The 21,894-nt window shown below is 39.3% G+C and overlaps 1 protein-coding gene across 12 annotated transcripts in view; it reads left to right on the top strand.

The window, feature by feature from the left end:
* Positions 1–21,894, top strand: part of Atp8a2 (ATPase phospholipid transporting 8A2) — a 641,036-nt gene that overhangs the window by 190,092 nt on the left and 429,050 nt on the right. For all 12 annotated transcript variants that reach the window (XR_015446599.1, XR_015446600.1, XR_015446601.1 and 9 more), the window contains 4 exons: positions 877–952; positions 12,210–12,315; positions 13,032–13,114; positions 16,098–16,147. Coding sequence is in view for 9 of the 12 variants with exons in the window: in XM_087199399.1 (XP_087055525.1) it covers positions 877–952; positions 12,210–12,315; positions 13,032–13,114; positions 16,098–16,147 (315 nt within the window). In the remaining 3 variants the exon portion in view is untranslated. The remainder of the gene's footprint in view (positions 1–876; positions 953–12,209; positions 12,316–13,031; positions 13,115–16,097; positions 16,148–21,894) is intronic.

The raw sequence follows: 21,894 nt of genomic DNA on the forward strand, positions 1-21,894 counted from the left end.
TCATCTCCTCCAAGTAACATCATTCAACTATGATTTTACCAGTGGATTAATCCACTCCATGAAGTGAGTACCCTCACAATCCAGTCACCTCTCCAGGCATTTCTTCATCCAATGAAGTTGACAACCATGATTAACTGTCACTCTGTACCTCAAAGGTGCTTCATGTACCTCCCAGGTACCTCATGATGTCATTTCCTCAGTCTCTATGGGGTTCTGTGGGGGCATCAGCTCGAATTTTTAAGTGCTTGCCTTTAAAAGCTGTTGGGTGCTTTTTTTCTGTCCTGTATTACTTGTTGATTGTATTTATTCAGAATTAAAACTGACGTCAGCTATACTACCATCTTCTCTTTTATTCTCTCTGTCTTGACAAAGAATTTAAGGAGAGAGTAAAGATAAATGAATATACTTACTCTTTACATTTCTTCAGTATGGTAGCACACTGCCATTACATCAAGTTTCCTTTCTGGCCTTAAATGATTACCCATATACAATTCAGTAATTCCTCTTGTCTGCTCTGAGAAGACCTTCTTGGATTTTTTTTTTTTTCTGGTAGAAGTGATGCAGGGACCAACTGAAATAACAAAGTCATAGTATCAGTCATTGGCTTTTGTTTCTTTCTCTTGTAACTATGCTGTTGTGTATAAGAACTTATAAAGTATTTTATTTATAGTAGGAGTAAGGTTTTACTATCTTAAGGTTTGAAATAACACACAGTATTCCAAATCTTTAAAAGTTAACTACAAATCTATGGAATTATTAGATGTGGCTCTTGAAGTCATATTCTTACTGGGTCTGAGATACTATAACAGGATTCTTACTAGGTTTGAGTTATGTATTATATTGAATTGAATATATATTTTTTGTTTTCTCTTGCAGTCGGCTGCCTCCCCCCCCTAGTGATTCCTGTGACTTTAATGATCCCCGGCTGCTGAAAAACATGGAAGATCACCATGTGAGTCCATCACTTTACTTCTAAGACATCAAATAGCTTATAGTTCATGGTTATTTATATAACATATATGCATTGTCTTGAAAGTGGCAATTTTGGAGCCTGGGAAAAGGGACCATTTCAATTTTTATTGTGTTAGTCCTTCAGGCAGGTGATTCACAAAAAAGCTTTGTTGTGAGCACTACATAAATTAGTGTAAAGCTGAATTTAAGTAGGTGGTGAAGTTATAAAGTGGCACACCAAGGTCAAATCTCACCACAGAATCCTGTGATAGTTCAGATTTCTGTTGCTTTGTAAGATTATTGCAGTAGCATTTCTTTGCAGCTGTTAATCTAAGAGGCCATGTACCTTGAAATATCACTAGATAGCTTTTGACAAAGATACTTTTAGGAAACAAAAGCAAGATATAACAGGTAACATTTACTGCATTCTACTCTATGCTAGACACTCAACCTGTGTTTCCCTTAGCATTTGAGTCTCCCCTGAGAGGTAAAAAGGAAGGTGCATAAAAAGAATGAATTGGTAAGCTTACAGCCTAGATCTGTCCAGTTTATGAATTTACTTAGTTTTTTACAGAGATGAATGTTACTGTGTTGCCCAGGCTGCCCCTGAACTGTGGAGCTCCAGTGATCCTCAGCCTCAGCCGTCCAAGTAGCTAGAACCGCAGTCACATGCCACCGTGCCCAGGTTATGGAAGAGGTCTAACCCTTGTTTTCCTCCAAAGGGAGGAATTTATCTACTGCAGAATTTTCATTTTTCTGGGTCATCATTTCTGACTTTCTTGGCCCCTCAGGACTCTTTTAAGTTAATTTGAACTGATAGCCACAACGGGATTTGACTCTTAGAGATTCAACCTCTGGAAAATTTCAAAGGACAGTTCGTATAATCCTTCAATTGCAGTGTACACCAGTGACTTTGTGTTTGTGGATACATCTCCAAATTGCCAGAAAGCAGAGATAGCTTTCTTTTGAATCATTATGCGTAGGACTTTTGAACTTCAGTGTTTTTTTTTAAATCATTTGTATCTATATATTACTTAGATCCTCTGTAGCTGCAGTTTGGTGAGGCATGTATAATTTTCTGCTGTATTAAGTTCATCAAATGGAAAATATTCATTTCTAGGTATATAGCATTTTGGGCATATTAAAGACTGTAAAATGAAAGACATATTATGTGATTTCACTTGTATGAGGTATAAAGAATAAGTAAAATCAGAGTCAGAAATCAGGGGAAAGGCTACTAGAGAGAAGAAGGGATAGGGAATTATGATTTGAAGGGTATAGAGTTTCTGTTGGGGATGATTAAAAAGTTTTGGGTATAGATCATGGTGATATAGCATTGTGAATTTATTCAGTGCATTGAATTGTATATTTGCAAATGGTTAAAGCGATAAATATTGCACGTACATTTTACAACCCCCCTACTTTTTAAGATATGCATGTATGCACATGTCCATATACAGATATATGCATCATTCTCCGATAAAAAACTAGTTCTTCCAAGTTATAAAAAATGTTTGTTTCTGGAAGTTACATAAAAAAGTTTACTTTCAAAAATGGAAAAATTTATTTTCAAAACTGGCTAACATATATTACAAAGATCTTCAGATTAATTTTGTCTCTTTTCCTTAATTTATTATAGAATGCCAAGTTAGAGAACTTTTGTAACTTTTATAACTGTCAGAAAATGTCACTATTAAGTTTATTTTTTTCCTATAAAGTCAAAAAGACTCCTTGTGTTGCTTCACCATGGAACAAGTGTAGTTTTTAGATGCAAGGGAAGACAATCCTGAATCAAAGCCCAGTTCTCAAATTAAAGTGCTTTGGAGTAAAATGTTTTGCAACAGTGGGCTCTGGGGAATTTGTGAATCCTCTAATCTCACTTATTTGACTTCACTGACTAGAATTTAATGTGTACTTTCTATTCATGTAGGCTGATAAGAAGTAGCCATGTGAACAGTGGTGATTTGCTTTCATGAAATTGCCCTTAAATCATAATAACAGAGAAGAAAGTAAAATCATTTCTGTGGCAGTCAGCATCTGTTTATCACTTTAAAAACTTCCCTGAAAAATAAGGAAGCATCTATGTGCTTGGTAATGTGAAAATACAAATTATCTCAAGTTTATAGCCAATTGCTTCTTTAAAAAGGTCACATTAAAGACATGAAATAACCTTGGGAAAAGGAAGCTTGTTAGCACTTTTGTCTTTGAACTTCATTATTAAAGTGCTAGCCCATGCAGATAGGGAAGAGCTGAAAGAAATATATATGGAAGAGATGGTATGTGGATGATAACATTGCCTTAAGAACCTTGGACAGTCAACTGAAATTCACAAAGCTGGTAAGAGCTGTTATAACTGCAGATTAAATTAACCTTAAAAAGATCATTTTTATGGTGCCACCACCTGCCTCGCAAGGGAAAGGTCCCGAGTTCGATCCCCGGTACCAAACCAAACCAAACAAAAAAATCATTTCAAAAACTTATTTGGCAAGAATAAACCACTGTGAAATAACAATGGAAATCAGATTCCCTTCATAGTATAAAAGCGACAGAAGGTTGGGGCGTAGCTCAGTGGTACAGTGCTTGCCCAGCATTTATAAAATCCCAGGTTCCATTCTTAGCACTGAGAAAAAAATGTAGTTTATTAAAAAAAATTTAAACAATAGATTAAACATGTCATACAATTGTAAAAAGGAAAATTCCTTAGCCCAATTAAATTTAGTAAGTCTATTTGAGCAAAGAAAAACAAAATAAGGCATATAAAAAAAATTGAGGGCTAGAGGTATAGCTGACTCACAGATCCCTTGCCTAGCATGTATGAGTGCCCAAGACTAACCCCCAGCATAGGAAGGAGGAGGGTGGCTTATTGAAAATCAGGCATCTCTCAGAACCAGGGCAGGTGCTATGAACTCCAACTAACAATGTAATCTGACAGCATTTATAGAAAAACAGAAGTGAGGCATAGAAAAACAATCTAATTGGCTACATCTTAGTCAATCAACCTATCTTTCCAGATTAACTAGTTATTTGGGTACAGCCTAATATTAGCTAATTGGCCACAGGGCTTCCTGCAACCTGCTAAGGTTCAGTCAATATGATTAAACTCAATATTGATTTGATCTGTTGGTGCTTAGTACAGGTACCCATGGCAAATTCACAGCCAAATTCATGGCCCACTGTTGTATTATTGAACACAGTGCTTCATTGACAGCCGTTACTCAAGTATTTGTTTTCTTTTTTGAAACTTTTATTTCAATGTAACACAAGTAGATATTAATAAATAAAATATTATTAAAACACTCTTCTTACCTCTATGAAAAAAAGCAAAATTTCATAACAAATTAAAGAATAACATTAGTTAACTAATAACTGTGCACCATAATCTTAAAAGAATTGCCAAAATGTTAGAGTTCAAGTATTTTTTAAACAAATAAAAATTAATAAGATAATACTATGTCTTACTACAAGATTTAGAAGCCATTAGTGAATAGGAAGACACATTGTATTCTTAGATGGGAAGGGCAGTGTTAGATCTTCATTTTCCTGCTTATTATATAAATAGTCTAATTTCAATGAAAATTGTGGGATTATTTCTTTCTGAGGAAGATAGGCGCAATCAATTAAATCCATATCTAGGGCAATTTTGGTTGTCTTTTTTTTTTTTTTTTTTTGGTACCAGGGATCGAACTCAGGACCTTGCACTTGCAAGGCAGGAGGCAGAACCACTGAGCTAAATCCCCGGCCTTGTCATTGTTTTTTATAGTAATGCGTGAGGGATGCCCTGCCTTACACGTATTGAGATTGTTAGGAAAGAGGAAAATAAATAGAGGTATGAGCTCAAAGGACAGGTTTTATTTCACAACAAACTAGAGAAGGACCACTTTAGCACTAGAGACTAGACAGGCTACTCTCATACAGGCTGTAGAGTTTTTATTGGGTCATGGGCATAAGTGTGGAGGTTTCAGTGAAAAGGACCTATGGTTACTTGTTAGGGACAAGGCTTTCGAATGCACAGGGAGTTGCTTTTACTTGTCAAGCGCAGGGCTGAGTAATGAGGGGAGTTATGGATTACATGTCTGGTTACTGGGCCTTATCAACTCATGCTTTGTAGCAGATACACAGGCACAAGTGTGTGTGGGGAGGTTAATGTGATCTCTGTTCAGCTCAGAATGGCAGCGGTCAGATTCTCTCAAAGATCGTAAAGTTAAAGATCAAACATGTTGTAGAACAGATGTCCGTGAGCAGATGGAAAGACCAGGAGTGTGTGTGTTTCGGTGATCCCATGTAGGCTCAGTGTCTTCTGCTTGCTGGCATTGGGGATACATCTGTGGGGCAGGCAGATAACCTGCTTGCCCAGCACCTTACAGAAGTGGGGAGCATGAACATAGGTAGCAGGAACATGGGGATGTGGGCCATGAAGGGGCTAGGGCTGTGGCAGTTGCAGGGAACTCACTGCTGCTCTTGGTTCTCCCCTGGGGCCATAGGTGGCACTCAGCTGCCAAGTTCTGAGACTTAGAACTGATGCAGTGACTGCTGTACTGAATCCACGGGATGAGTGTATGGGAGAACCAAGTACCAGCTCGGGAGGGCTGCAGCAATGGGGCAGTGGGAAAGGACATCTGACCAGAGTGACAGGAGGTGGAGTAGATGGAGAGCTGGTGTCAGGTCATGGGGAGCATGGGGTCCCGTTTAGGATCTGGGCCCTGTGCTGGGACAGCAGGGAACTATTACTGGATTTAAAGCAGGGAATGACTTGCATCCAGTCCCAATGTACGAGGTGTGATTTTAAAAATACAGTGAATGTTATACTCCCCTTCACTTGAACACTTATTCCATCACCTTTGCCACTTTCTGAAGCAGTTGTGAAAGTCCTTTTTCATTAGTGTCTTTAGCTGTCCTGTTATGAATGCCTTGATGTCCTGAATCCATTCAAAATGTTTACCTTTCATGGTCATTTTTGCTTTAGAGAAGAGCCAGAAGTCACACAGTGCCAGCTCTGGTGAGTAAGGTGAATAAAGACACACTGCAGTGTTTTTGGAGCCTGCTTTTCTGTTGGATGGCACTGGGCAGTAGCATTTTAATCACACCTCATAAAGATACTCACAAAAGAAGACTTCTAGAACTGCTTTAGACAGTGGCAAGAAGGGTGGGATAAGTGTGTGTAAAGCAAGGGGGAGTATTTTGAGGCAACCATATGTCTTTTACTATAGTAAGTTTCTTTTTAAGAGTAGGAAAACTTTATTGGGAGAAAGAAAGCTTCTGCCTAAGAGAGACAGAAGGGGGACCGGAAAGTGGGTTGCCCACCCACCCTACATTGCAAAGATGTTTTATACAGCAAAGCCATGTGGTGAGGCGGGTACAAAGTGGAACAAAACTATAAGACCCAATGGAAATTTACAAGGTGGGCATGAGGTGGGACAAAACCACAACTAACCAATAAGATTACAAGTACAGTCACCCAGGTAATACTGACCAAATGAGGATCAAATGGGGAAGCAAGTCATGTAGCAAGCTTACAAGAGTTTTCAGTAAGGGTGCGGGTCGGGGATATTTCCTGGAGAGGCTGGGTTAAGACCTTGGCCCCCCACCGAGGTGATTGACACCTGTTTAGAATATCAGTCACTGCTATTCATCCTACACGGGTGTGCTAATTTCTCTCCTTTTACAATGCTGGCCTTCAGTGAATATGTCTTCACTGTCCTCCATTTTGGCTGGTTGTGGGCTGGCCCTGTCTAACTGCCTACAAGATATCTAATTAACTTACCTATCTGCAGTATTCCCTCCTCTGAAGAAGGACCCCTAACTGCTGTGAGGGGCAAAGGGTGAAGATGGTTCTGGCTACTTACAAGCTGAAGAGGGTCGTAGTTGTGATCAGCAGTCAGAGTTACTCTACAGAAAGTCTATCTAAAGGCCTTTGACAGGCGCCAAGCATTGTCCTGTTGGTAGCTGTATAGCTTTGAGTCTGGAGGACACAAAGCCAATGAAAGATTCCCCATATTATATATAAACAACAATATGTACTGTATTTTTAAAACCAGTTGACATTATTTGGATCATTTGGCAACCTGGGGGAAGCATGTCTTTAATTATATTTCTTTATAAACCAACTTGAGTTACAGACAAACATCTTTAAAAATCCAAAATACCAAAGGAAAAAAGCTCAAACATAACAGCTCTATGTGTTGTAACAAATTGAATAGACAGATAGACACATAAGACAACTTGTTTATAAACCAGAGTGCACTCAGATGAATTTGGCCAAGTTGAACTAAATAACTTATAATTTTTAGGTTTATAACTATACAAAAGACTAGTCAGAACTTTGTAGATCAATTAACAGAGATCTCTTATAATAAGAATCAAAAAGAATAAAAATCTTTTGCACCCATGAAAGCAAAGACCATTTTAAGATGGGCCCTAACCTGATGGTTTATCTGACTGGAATACCCAGCTATACAGGCTTCTCATGGTTGCTTTTTTTTTTTTTTTCCTTAAATTCTTTTATTGGTACATTTTAGGTATTCAATACGTTTACATTTATCATTGGGTGCTTGTACCTGTACATGATATATCTTGGTTCTTATTTTTTCCCCATTACCTGTGCTCCCTTCACCCCTCCACCCTTCCCTATTTACATAGATTTCATTTTCATTTTTTTCTTTTCTTATAATTTTTCCTTTCCCTTCTTTCCCCTTCCCTTCCCACTTCCCCTACGCCTTTGGACCTTTTCTTCCTATTTCAAATTATCAATTATTCATTTTAATCATTTTAATCCTTATTTACACTTTCAGTTTCTCACCCTAGAGAAACTATTCGGTATTTACACACGTGTGTCCTATTTATTTCATGTAAGAGTATGGCCTCAATATGGATCCATTTAGCTGTAAATGTCTTTAGTTTCTTGTTCTTTATGGCTGAGTAGTACTCCATTTTATTAAATGAAACACATCTTCTTTATCTGGCCACTGTTGTTTGACAGCCTCATGTAATTGTTTCCTCTAAAGGGGCAGACCATTAAAGGTATTTTACCTATCTCCAGTGGGGGTCTGCTCAGGCCAGGTTTGCATGTAGAAGAGACTAGGTGACACTCTTTGGAGCTAAGTATGAATTCCATGCAGTCAGGGAAGAAGGCCTGCCAAGGCTCCAACCTGCTGTGCTGCAGATGTCTACCTAGGACAGTTTTCCCCATTTCGAAAAGAAATAAAGGGAAAGAAGGCATCCCTGTCTATCCCTCTTGTTCTGTGCCCAATCTAAGGTGCCCCTTAGACTTTATCTCATCCAGTGCCAGTGGCAGCTGACTAGAGGTGAGGAAGTGGCCAGAGCCAGGTTACCTGTTGTTCTTACCATTCTCTAATTTTGCCTGAGGGCTGAAAGGCAGATAAATCTGGACTAAAACTGTACATTTATTTCTTGAGAGTTTCAGGATTAAACCTAGACCAGTTTTCTGTATGGCCCAGAGATAAATGAAGGTCAGCTTTACTCTGGAGGGATTCCAAGGAGGGGAGACTCACCATTCTGGAAGCTTTGTCTTGAAATCCAGCAGCCACAGAAGAGGGAAGTGCCTCGAACCAAACACTGTTGAAAAATGTGTTATTTCTCAGGGGCAGGGCAGTGGAGAAGGGACAGAAGAGTGCCTTTAAGTGTGGCACAAGAACAAAATCTTAACCATCTCAGGTGTAGAAGGACATTTAACATCAGGAGCTTTTCCAGAGTGGATCTGCAATCCTTAGCAAAACATGTTTCTAGAGACAAAAGCTATGATTGACTCCAACTGAATTAGCAAGCAGGAAAATCAAACCAATAATCAAAGAACTCAAATGGCTGCTTTTTTGCCTCTTGAGAGAGAATAAATGTGTTCTAACTATATTGTTTAGGGCTTTTTTAAAGTAAATTATTTTGAATCTATAATATCTAATTTACAACTTAAATACCCTGCAGGCTGTTGAGCATCTCCCTGATGTTGTAGAAACACTCCCAAAGCCACGTTTCACCTTTTATTAACATACAGACTGAAATGGTGTCCTGTGGCAGGCACTTAGAAGTGCTTGTTTGAGCTTCTGGAATTCGGTCTGGGAACTAGGTTCCCAGGTTAAAATATGGCTGTCTTTTTTTTTTTTTTATAAGCTAATAGAGGGGTCACGCAATCTCACTATGTCCTGTTATCCGAAGGCCACAAAAGCCTGTTATTTTTAGAATCTCCTTAACTGTTTTAGAGTCTTGGGCTGTGGAAAGGAAAGAATCAGTTTAATTCTTTTTTTCCCCAGTCTTTGGGTTCCCTTAGATATAAGACCTAAATATTTTACCTCAAGGCCGCAAAGCTGTGCCTTAGATCTAGAAACATCATAACCCCTGTCTGTTAGAAAATTCAGCAGAGCAGATGTCTTGGCTAGAACGCTCTTCTGAGGGGGCACATAACAGCATACCATCTACATATGGCAAGACTGTGACTTGGGAAAAACTACAGTATTTCCTTTTATCAAATCAGGATCCTGGGACATTCTCAGCTTTTTTCCTGATAAATAGTTGACAATTTAAATTAACTGAAGGGCTTAGTTCTCATGTTTCTTAGACCTTCAAGAATACATGCCTGAAAATGTCTTCTATTTAATCTCCTATCTGATTGGCAGGCCAGTGGGGGTCTTATACAGGAACTGCTTTTGTCCCAGTAGGAATCAGTTATTCCCCTGGCTGCCTGTCTTTTGAGCTTCCAAAATTAAGATAATATTTGTCCCTACATGTCATAGCAGCTTGTAATACTACTTGTCTCTCACTAGAAATCAATATTTGATTTAAGAGCAACGTTATATCTTTCTACTCTAGTCCATAGGTCTGAATAAGTCCTCTAAAGACCTCAATGTGCATATCAGGGCAATCTGAAAACTTCTTAAATCTCATTTGATCTGTCTTAGATCACTGAGAGAAGAGACACGTGAACACAGGTAGTCCCATATGTGACATTTACTTCCTGCAAGGGATGTTGTCTTTGAGGGACCTGAAGAATTTAGCTAAGAATAGATACAGCTTCATGGAGGTTTTAATTATGGCTGGCCTAGAAACTCCACTCTCCGCACCTGGTGGTCAAGGTTTAAAGTTGTCTTGGAAACTTTGTTTTCAGGTTCTAAAGGGCGAGGAGTAGTCTCAGGCTTAGAGGTACTGAAGGTCTTAAGGGTGAGGTGTCTCTCATTTTTCTATGGCCCACATTTACATTTGAACACAAGCAAGAATTACTTCATAATGTAAAGAAAATCTCAACATAAGATGATTTTGACCATTTTCTCTCTTTTACAGTATAATTCTAATCGTGAGATAGCATCATAGTGCTTTCCTCTGTGTACTTGGCTTTAGGAGGTAGGCACATCACGCGAGGGTGTAGAGAAATACTAGATTGTTCCTTAGTACTTTCTAAAGGAGTAAGAGGTTCAGATACAGAACTCCTAATCTGAAACAAGAGAAAAAAATATGGCATTCCGTAAGTCTCTGCTTGATTCCTGTGCCCCCTAGGGTGTCCCCAGGACGTCCCCCAAGGTTTATACCACTCCAGGGTAGGTAGCTACTGTCTGGAGAGAGAACCAGAAAATAAAACTGGACTGGACTATTTACCCTTTACCAGCACACGATCTTATCTTCCTCAGGTAACTCATATCTTTATTCCAGTAGGTACTCTTAAAGTACAAGTTACAATTGACTTCAGCCATAACAATCATGTTTAGAGAAGGAAGTATTGCTAGCAAACCAAGAGATTTAAACCACTATTTTCTAGTTCCTTGAAAGAGAGAGAGGAAAATAAGTCAACAGTCAAATTAGGGCACTTTTTCTGCAAAAGAAATCAACTCCAGAGATGTTAAGTCAGAGATTCTGCCCTGGGCCCTAGGGCAGACAAAGCTCTGAGACATTTCTGTTGTCTATCCAGCCATTTAGGCAACTTTTATTAGCAGCATGACAAGCCTACTCCTTTAGGGTCCATTTTAAATTCATTCAGTATTTGAAACTCATAGGTCCTCCTAGCGGCCACAATCTACATAGTAAAGGCGCCTTTATCAACTTCCTATCCATGAACGAAGAGAAAGGCTGACGAAAATAGTCCCCTATCCTAGTTAGCATGTAAACATTTGTCTAGAGGTCTTACTGGTAGTAGAGAAAGCAGTCCAAACCTGTAGCTCAACTCCTAACAGAGGCTTAAGAAAGGGCTCTGCCAGCATCGTTTCAGGCCACTCTGAGACAGAGGATATCTGATGATCACTGACAGAGTTCCCCTTTCACCTCACTGAGGAGTCCAGATAGGAACGAGATGTGGAGATTTTCTGCTGATTACCCAGACGGGCTGTCGGGAGCTAGGTTCTTCTGCGGGACCTTTGGGTATTCGCCAGAGAGCAGCCCTGGCCACGACCCCTCAGTTGTTACCTCTGTTTCCCCTAGTTCCACAAATCCGAGATCTGTCTCCCAAAGGAACCCAATTGCCTTTCCGGTCAACATCCCACCCACCATGAGTGTTAATGGGAGTGAGGATTCACCAGAGGGAAACTGGAGAAACCCTGTCCTCTGCTTTGAGAGTGGCAGCTGCCCTAAAGGCAATTACTCGCTGGCAGAGTAACCACTGTTTGGCATTCTATAAGGGACAGATGAAAGCCTGAGCTGTCTTTGTCTGAGACAATTTTATAAGAGACCCATTTTACAATATTTTTAAGCAACTAAGTCCAAATGCAACATATACAAAATAAGAATAAAATGTAATTTTAACAAAAGACAATGCATAAGAAAAACAAGAAATGCAAACATTTAAAGCACACAGCTTAAAATTAAGACACTTTTGAAACAAAAATAGAAACATAGGCCAGAATTTATGAAACAAAAACCAGAATCTGTGAAATAGCCAGAGCCTATGAAATAAAAAATTACAATCTATGAAGCAAAAAGACCAAAGTTAGAACCTATGAAAGAGAACTCTTACCTCTGACCAGTAATCTCGGTGGAGGACCTCCAAAATGATATAGGGGGAAGAGATCTAACTCCCCAACCTACTAGACATCCGAAACGCAAGTTTGTGTTCTCTAAAATCAAAGAACGAATTCTGGGAACAATGGAGGTTAAGAGTAGGAAAAATTTATTGGGAGAAAGAAAGCTTCTGCCTAAGAGAGACAGAAGGGGGACCGGAAAGTGGGTTGCTCCACTGTAGTAATCATTTAAGCATTTACCATATATTTTGATTACACCCTGGACATCAGTATTGTAACTGAGGGGCTAACATGGTCTCTTGCTTACAGCCTACAGCCCCATGCATACAGGAGTTCCTTACCCTGCTGGCTGTGTGCCACACTGTTGTTCCCGAGAAGGATGGAGATGAGATCATCTACCAGGCCTCCTCCCCAGGTGAGGGCTCTTGGTGGATACGCCCTTCCAGCCCCTACCCCGGAGGTGAGGGTGTCTGGTGATTTGAGGGAGAGGAAGTAAACAGCGCCGTGCCCCCCCAGGGGCTGCTGGCCCCACACCATTTCCAGATTGGGCTGCAGGTGTGAAACTTGCAAGAGCTAGTTCTGGGCTCTCCTGACTTTCTTGAAGACACTTTGATGGCAGGAAGGACCCGAGCCATCTGGCATTTCCCAGCAATAGTTACTGGGTTTGGCAGAGCTTTCCAGAGAGAAAGGGTTGCATAGGCCACATGTCATGGATTTTCCAGCCACTGGGGAAACTGTGTATTGGAGCAGTTGCTCCTTGCCCACTTCTGAGTCTCTGAATCCCACAGTACTACAACTAAAACATGGCCTTGCTTGGAAGAGATGTTTAGTCAGTGTGAATACAGTATCAGGTTGATTAGAAGAACTTGACGCCACTGAAAGCAGCAGGAGTGCAGATCACTCTTCTACTGGTGATTTAGCTCTCAGCCCATATCTTCAAATCCTGTGGAAGGGCTCACTTCAGGCCCAGGTGGTAGGAAGAGCAAGGGTTCTTGCCCCTTGAGTACTTACTACTGAATGGTAACACGAGGCTTCCTTAGCCACCAGGAGTTTTAGTTTGAAAAATGGTCTTTAACAGAAGCCTGTCACAATGCAGGATTAGTGAGTGTTTCACCAACTTCTGCTTGACAGATGAAGCTGCTTTGGTGAAAGGAGCTAGGAAGCTGGGCTTTGTCTTCACAGCCAGAACACCATACTCCGTCATCATAGAAGCGGTAAGAGCCCGATCTGTGCACATTGCAGATCTCCCACTGTTTGGAAGATTGTACGTTTGAAATCGTGTGTCTGTTGTGAATGTTGTGGCCACATTTTTCTTTTCCTTTCAGTGAAAAAATAAACTCAAAATATTCAATTGTTTGATTTTATGTCATTGTATGAGCTTCTATCTATTTTGCATTGCTATAATTTCTCCCTTAAAGATGCTTCCCTACAAGTCTTCAATACACTGATGTAACATTGTGGCAAAGAGCTTTGCAAATCTTCTCCTCAAAAGTTGGGAAAATGACTACATTTCTGAGGCAGGTTCCATGTTTCTCTGTAGCTGCAGCACCCACGAGCTCGTATGCAGTGGGGCCCTCCATCCAGAGGGCTTTGTCTCTCCTTGTGAGAGATAAAGGTTAAAGCTTAAGGTCTTTTTTATTTATATTATTATGTTTCCCTACAGATGCCAAGGGGTTTCTGTGTTTTTTATTTTATTTTTTTATTTTTCCTCCCTGAGGACTAGAGGAAGAAATTTAGTGATAGGATAATTGAGTATCTATTATTCAAAATGTTTGGAACCAGAAGTGATTCAGATTTCAGTTTCTTTTTCAGACTTTGAAATATTTGCATACCCATAAAGAGATACCCTGGAATGGGCCCCAACTCTAAACATGAAATGCATTTATGTTTCGTAGATACCTTCTCCACGCATTCTGAGAGTCATTTTTATAGTAATTGTAGTGTGCCCGTGTTGTGACTGTGACTGCTCACAGGAGGTCAAGTGTGGGATTTTTCACTTGTTTTGGCATGTCAGTCCTGAAAACATTTTGGAGTTTGGATCTTCATATTAGGGATGCACAGTCTGTATCAAGAACAAAATCAAATAGAGACCCATGGGATGGGCAACAGGTGACAGTGGTGGTGAGGACTGGCACAGCACCGGTGTTACTGATGACCAGTGAAAACGGCCGTGCCACTCTGGCTCCTGAAGCCCTGCTGATGGTCACTGTCTTCCCTTGCTCTCCTTTCAATTTGGGGAAAACTGATGGATTGTTACAGTTTTTAGCTCATGCATTCCTAAATCCCTAGACCTTTTTAATGCACTTGAAGTTTACTTCTAAGTGGTATAATTGGTATTGTCCTGAGTTGACAGTAGTCAGTTTTTTCCTTTTACTTAGAAAATATCAAAACCTATACTATATCGTACCTTATACAAAGTGCCTATCTCCTGGCATCTTCAGTTTCTTTTGGAGTATGGAGACCAGACTGTGTTTATTTTTACTTTATTTCAATCAGCAGAGGGAATTTAGCTAAAGGAAATATGCAATCATTATTAGTGGAATGAAGTACTGATTGAATATAGAATTTCCTTCATAGTAACTTAAAAAAAAGTCTTTTTCTCTTTTGGGTTGAGCAGACTTTTAGCCCTGGTGGTAGGATTTTCAGGTGTGGGGTGCTCCTTGCATGTCCCTGCATTGCAGAATTGGGGTGTGGGAAGAGGGAGGGCTTTGGTAGTCTGAGCGTGAGCAGAAGAGCTGCTTGTGCTCGGTTCGCAGTGCCAGAGAAGCATGGGAGCAGAGAGCCTATGACATGTTGTCACAGTGTTAGATGCTGGACTGGCTCCCCTTTGCTATTTTAAAGTCTTATGTCCTATTTCTGGGAGTAAAAAAGATGGCCTGATTAGTTGGGTCTCACAAATAATAAATAAAAAATTCTATTCGACCTAATTCTGGGATACAATTGATCCATAAATTCTCCAGTTGATCACCAGCCACTTCCACAGAGGGCCCTTGCTGATCACTGTGACCGCTGACAAACGTGCTGCGTGTGTGTGAGACTGGTGTGACAGTGGGGCAGAGAGGAGGTGGCTGGTGGCAGTGAGCAGGGAGGGCTTTTCTGAACAGGAACTGACAGAGTTGGGACGGTCTGGGGAAGCAGGGACCTGGGACATTCAGAGGTGAATGAAAGACTGACACAACTCTGTTAAATGGACTATTAGGAGTGCTTTAGGGTCAGTGAGATGGGGTGCAGCACTGTGGTGGGAAGATGTTTATTGGTTCAGTCATGGACTTGATAATTTTTTTGTTATTTCATTGATTACTTATGTTAAGCCTAAGAGATTACTGTTGTCACCATTCATAACAAAGTCATCAGCTAGGACTGGGGATTTAGCTCAGTGGCACAATGCCTACCTTGGAAGCACAAGGTCCTGAGTTTGATCCCTGGTACCAAAAAAAAAGAAAGAAAGAAAAAAGTCATTTACTTAGTAGCAGGAACCAGATTCAAACTGATTATGATGTGTTATGAAATTTAAAAATTTGAAAATGGTATGCACACAATCTAAAACTTGTTTCAGATGGAAAAATTGTGAATACTGATGTTCTAACCTGAGAGAATCCAAAGAAAGAGGGCATTTAATTTGTTAATTGCCCTAAGACCAGATGCGTATTCATAATCCCTTATCTGCAACTCTAAATCACCAAGTCTTTGAATTCCAAGTTTTTTCTCTAAGTCTGAGGAACAGTCATTTGGCATTAAAACCTAATAAGAACTCACATGAGCCTATTTATGATCATTATGACTCTTATTCAGTTTAATAGTCTTATGTTTTCTGGCAGAAAATTGAGCGCTCTCATCCTTCTGGGGACATATGCTAATAAGATATATGCATAGACTTTTATAAAAATGTATAAAATCCTGGATTCATTAGCATCACTGGCCCCCCGGTTTCTGAGGGTGCTGGGTCTTTTAGCGTCATCACTTTGTGGCTGTCCCAGCCAAATGTTGAGCCATAAAGGTAACTGAAGAAAAAGAAACTTCTGCTGTACCAGAAGAGGGCGCTGTGATCCCACCAGATTGTTCGAAAACTACTCTGGGTGAAGAGGTAGTTACAAGAGGCTAGAGGGTGGGAAGAGAGTGTTTATGATTGAGGGCAGATGTGATTTTACTGTTTTGCACCTCAGGTAAAAGCCTTTTTTTTTTTTTTTTTTACTGCAGATGGGACAGGAACAGACATTTGGAATCCTTAATGTCTTGGAATTTTCCAGGTATGTTTTTCTTTCATACACTTAAAATTTTAACAACTCCGTCTGCATATTTGCATGACTGTTTGATATAATTAGTGCAAAAGCATTAAATATGGTAAATATACCTCCATCAACCCCTTTCTCCTGGGAATTTGTGACTTCAATGAAAGAAAGTGAAGTCGGTGAATTCTCTTTATTTTTTTCCAAAGGGTTACATATACTTCCACGTCCTCCCTTCCCCTTAGCACTCCAGGGCCTGGTGATCTTGCATAATCAGGGAGGGACAGGCACATCGACATGGATGGAGTGTGTGAGTGTTTCCATCCTCGTTGAGCAGATCCCTTGAGATCATGCCTCCTGCCACCTGAGAACTTCTGTGGGCCTGCAAAACAGACAAATGATGACAACTCCCATCAGTTTGTCCCATCAGAGACCTTGTCCATGTAGGGTGGTTCTCTTGGACATATTCCAGAGCATTCTACTCAGCTCAGTTTTTTTTAAGACCTAGAAATATCTGTTGGATTCTTTTTAAAAAAATTTCAATATTATTAACTATATCATCTTTTTTTAAAAAAATTAATTTTATTGGTACATTTTAGGTGTACAATATAATGACATTCATCATTGGAAATTTGCACCTTTACACAATCTCTCTTGGTTCTTATTTTTTCCCCATTCCCCTTTCCTCCCTTCAACCCCTCCATCCCTGATGCAAAGACTTTGTTTCCATTTTTCTCATTTTCTCATACTAATCCCATTCCCTTCTTCCCTTTCTCCTACCCATCCCACTTCCCCTTCCCCTTTGCCATTTTTCTTCCTATTTCACATTATATATTATACCTTTTGGTCCTTATTTACACTTTCAGTTTCTCACATTAGAGAAACTATTCAGTATTTACACGTGTGTCCTATTTATTTCACTTAAGAGTATTGCCTCAATGTGCATCCACTGAGCTATAAATGTCTCTAATTTCTCATTTTTTATGGCTGAGTAGTACTCCATTTTATAAAAAAACCCCACATTTTCTTGATCCAGTCTCCAGTTGATGGGCATTTGGGCTGTTTCCAAGTTTTAGCTATTACAAATTGTGCTGCTATGAACATAGGTGTGCATATATCACTGTGGTGTACTTCTTTTAATTCTTTGGGGAAGATACCCAGCAGGGGAATAGCTGGGTCAAATGGGATTTCAAGTCTTAGTTCTTTCAGGTATCTCCATACTGATTTCCATAGTGGTTGCACCAGTCTACACTCCCACCAGCAGTGGAGCAGTGTTCCTCTTTCCCCACAGCCCCACCAGTATTTGTTATTGGTTGATTTCATGATAGCAGCCATTCTTTCTGGAGTGAGGTGGAATCTCAGCCTTGTTTTCATTTGTATCTCTCGAATCACCAGCGATGTTGAACATTTTTTCATATGTTTATTTGCTATTTCTACTTCTTTGTCTGAGAAATATCTGTTCATTTCAGATGCCCAAATTTGGAAGGTCTGATTTTTTTTAAGTTCTTTATAGATTCTAGATAGTAGACCTTTGTCTGAAGAACAGCAGGTGAAAATTTTTTCCCACATTGTGGGTTATCTCTTCACATTGTTGGTGGCTTCTCTTGCTGTGCAGAAGATTTTTTAATAAGAAGAGATCCCAGTTGTTGATTGTTTGTGCTAGTTCATGGGCAGCTGAGGTTTTGTTCATAAAATCTTTTCCTACACCAATGTCTTCAAGAGTTCTATCTAAGCTCTGTTCCAGCCAGTTCAGTGTTTCTGGTTTAATATTTAGATCTTTAATCCATTTTTATTTTAGTTTAGTGCATGGTGAGAGATATAGGTCTAGTTTTAATTTTTGGCAAGTTGAAACCCAATTTTTCCAGCACCATTTATTAAAGAGGCTATATTTCCTCCAGTGAGGCCGTTTGGCTCCTTTGTCGAAGATGAGGTGGCTGAGTGTGTCTGGAGTTGTTTCTGCATCTTCCAATGTGTGCCACTGGTCCTCAGGTCTGTTTCTTTGCCAGTACCATGCTCTTTTTATCATAGTACCTTTGTAGTATAGTTTGAAGATGGGGGTTGTGATACCCCCTGCCATGTCTCTGTTGCCTAGAATTGCTTCTGCTATTCTAGGTCTCTTCTTGTTCCAAATGAATTTTTGGATTTTTTGCTCAAGGTCTGTGATGTATGCTGCTGGGATTTCAACTGGGATTGCATTGAATCTATGTAGCAGTTTTGGAAGTATGGCCATTTTCACTATGTTGATCCTTCCTACCCATTAACAAGGGATGTCTTTCCATTTTCTGATAGCCTATTCAATCTCTCTTTTTAGAGTGCTACAGTTTTCAGATAAGAGGTCTTTGATTTCTTTTGTTACGTTGATTCCTAGGTATTTCGGTTTTTTGGATGCTATTGTGAAAGGAATTGTTTGCCCTATTTCTCTCTCAGTGAGTCTGTTGTTCATGTAGAGGAAAGCTATTGATTTTTGTGTGTTGACCTTGTATCCAGCTGTTTTACTGAATGTGGTTATTAAATCTAGAATACTTTTGGTGGAGTTTTTGGGGTCTTCTATATTTTTAGCATATGTGCTGCCGAAGTGAGCACATGAGGTCTTTTGCATAGTGTATCATTTCATCTGCAAATAGTGACAATTTGACTTCTTTCTTTCCTATCTTTATTCCTTTTAGTTCATTCTCTTGTCTAATTGCTGTGGCTAATCTTTCCAAAGCTATATTGAACAGGAGTGGTGATAATGGACATCCTTGTCTTGTTCCTGATATTAGTGTGAAGGATTTCAGGTTTTGACCATTTAGTATGATATTGGCTGTTGGTTTTTCATAGATGGCTTTTATCAGATTGAGGTACAGACCATCTATTCCAATTTTTTGTAGGATTTTAATCATAAATGCATGTTGGATTTTGTTGAATGCTTTTTCTACATCTATTGAGATGATCATATGGTTTTTGTCCTTGGCATTACTGATATAGTATATTACATTGATTGATTTGCGTATATTGAACCATCCCTGCATCCCTGGGATGAATCCCACTTGGTCAGGGTGTATGATCTTCTTGATGATCTTCTGCATTCTATTTGCCAGTATCGTATTAAGGATTTTTGCATCTATGTTCATTAGTGAGATTGGCCTATAGTTCTCTTTTTCGGTTGGTTCTTTCTCTGCTTTGGGGGTCAAGGTGATGCTTGCTTCCAGGAACGAATTTGGGAGTATTGCTTCCCTTTCAATTTCATTGAAGAGTTTAAACAGTAGTGGGAGTAGTTCCTCTCTAAATGTCTTGTAGAATTCAGCATTGAAGCCATCAGGACCCTGGCTTTTCTTGGTTGGTAAGTTTTTAATTATGTTTTCAATTTCATTGGTTGATATTGAGTCATTTATAATTTTTAGGTCTTCTTCCCTCAACTTTGGTAATTCATATGTATCTAGGAATCTGTCCATTTCTTCTGTGTTTTCCATCTTATTGGCGTATAGGTTCTGGAAGGTAGGTACTGATGATCCTCTGGATTTCTGCTGTGTCCATTGTAATTTCATCCTTCTCATTCCGAATAGCATGGATTTGGGCCTTTTCTTTTCTTTTTCTGATAAGGTTGGCTAAGGGTTTGTCAATTTTGTTGATTCTTTGGAAGAACCAACTCTTTGCTTCATTGATTTTTTTGTATCATTCTCTTAGCCTCCATTGCATTGATTTCTCCTCTGATCTTTATAATTTCCTCCCTTGTATGAGCTTTGGGGTTGTCCTGCTCTTCTTTTTCTAGAAGCTTGAGATTCAGTATCAGGTCTTTTAATTGGTCTCACTCTGTTTTCCTAATATGAGTATTCACTGCTATGAATTTCCCTTGTAAGTCTGTTTTCGTTGTGTCCCATAGATTCCGATATGTTGTATTGTCATTGTCATTTAATTGAAGGAACTGTCTGATTTCCTCTTTAATTTCCTCTGTGACCCATTGGTTATTCAGAAGTGTGTTGTTCAATTTCCATGTGTTTATGAAAGTCTTGTGGTTTCTTTTGCTATTGGTCTCCAATTTCATTGCACTATGGTCTGATAATATACATGGGATAACTTCAGTTTCTTTGCACTTACTTAAACATGTTCTGTGAGCACGTATATGGTCTATTTTGGACAATGACCCCTGTGCAGCTGAAAAGAAGGTGTTTTCTGATTTTGTGGGGGTGGGATACTCTGTAAACATCTGTTAAGTTCATTTGTTGAAGAGTTTGATTGAGTTCTAGTATTTTGTTGCTTATTTTTAGTCTAATTGATCTATCTATTTGTGACAGTGGGGCATTGAGGTCCCCCACTACTATTGTTTTAGTGCTTATTTAATTTTTCAAGTTTGTTAGTATTTGTTTTGTATAGGTGGGTGCACTAGTGTTTGGTGCATATATGTTTATGATTGTCATCTCTTCCTGTTGGATTGTTCCCTTTACAAGGATGTAGTGTCCTTCTTTGTCTCTCTTAATCAGTGTTGGTTTGAAATGCACTTGATCTGCAAAGAGGATAGCTACTTTTGCTCTTTTTTTGGTTCCTGTCGCATGGAGTATTATTTTCCACCCTTTAACTTTCAGTCTGTGAGTTTCTTTTTGAAATAAGTATGTTTCTTATATGCAACATATTGCTGGTTCTTGCTTCTTGACTCATTCTGCCAGTCCATTTCTTTTGATTGGTGAATTCAGACCATTCACATTGATGGTTATAACTGATACATATTGACTTATCATTGTCCTGGGTTTTTCTTTTTTTTGGATTCTCCCCCTTTGCGTTTAATTTCTTGTCGTGCCCAATGGATTGATTCTGCTGGGCTTCCTGGGGTTGTGATCCTTGTTTTCTTTTCCTAGGATATTGTCTAAAATTTTTTGGAATGCTGGTTTTGTATTCATGAAGTTCCTAAGGTGCTCTTTATCATGAAAGTATCTTATTTCTCCATCAATTTTGAAAGATAGTTTTACAGGGTACATCAATCTGGGTTGGAGACTGTTTTTCTTTAGGGCTTTAAATATGTCACTCCAAGCTCTTCTTGCCTTGAGCGTTTGTGTTGAGAATTCTGCTGTGATTCTGATGGGTTTTCCTTTGTATATGATTTGTTTCTTTTGTCTAATTGCTTGTAGAATTTTTTTCTTCTGTTGAGTTTCTGGAATTTTAACTATTATATGCCTATATTTAGATTTTTTTTTTTTGATCAAGCTAGTTGGAGTCCTATATGCCTCACTTATCTGTATGTCAAGTTCTTTTCCCCTGCTTGGGAAGTTTTCTGTCATCACTTCTGTGAACAGTTTTTTTATGTCATCTACTCTCTCTCCTCTTTCTTCATTGACTCCAATCAGTCTTATGTTTTTCTTCTTTGCATCGTCTAGCAGCTGCTGGATTGATTTCTCATCGTCCCTTGCAATTTTAAAGCAATTTTTGTTTTCCTGGTCACCAATTGCAATCTTATTTTCTATATCTGAAATTCTGTCCTCACATTGGCTCATTCTGCTGCATAAACTTTCAGTGGAGTTTTTAGTCTCTTGGAAATCTGTTTACATCTGTTTTGTGGATCCCATTTATTTCCTATGTTGTGAGTCCATCATCTTCCTCAGCTCCTCTATTTTTTTAATCTATGTCTGCTCTAGATTCATTAATCATGTCTTGTACTATGGGCACAATCTCTGCTGTTATCTGAGAAAGTATTTCTCATTTTATTTTTTCCAGATCCTCTTTCGTTGCCAGTTCAGGGAGTCCAGGTTGTTGAGTATCAGATTGTTCCATTTCATTTCCCTTTGGTGTTGCTGTAG

This window comes from Heterocephalus glaber, unplaced genomic scaffold, assembly GCF_053883595.1.
Source record: "Heterocephalus glaber isolate CG9 unplaced genomic scaffold, H.glaber_assembly_v1.0 deba00001719, whole genome shotgun sequence".
In the NCBI taxonomy this organism is placed as follows: domain Eukaryota; kingdom Metazoa; phylum Chordata; class Mammalia; order Rodentia; family Bathyergidae; genus Heterocephalus; species Heterocephalus glaber.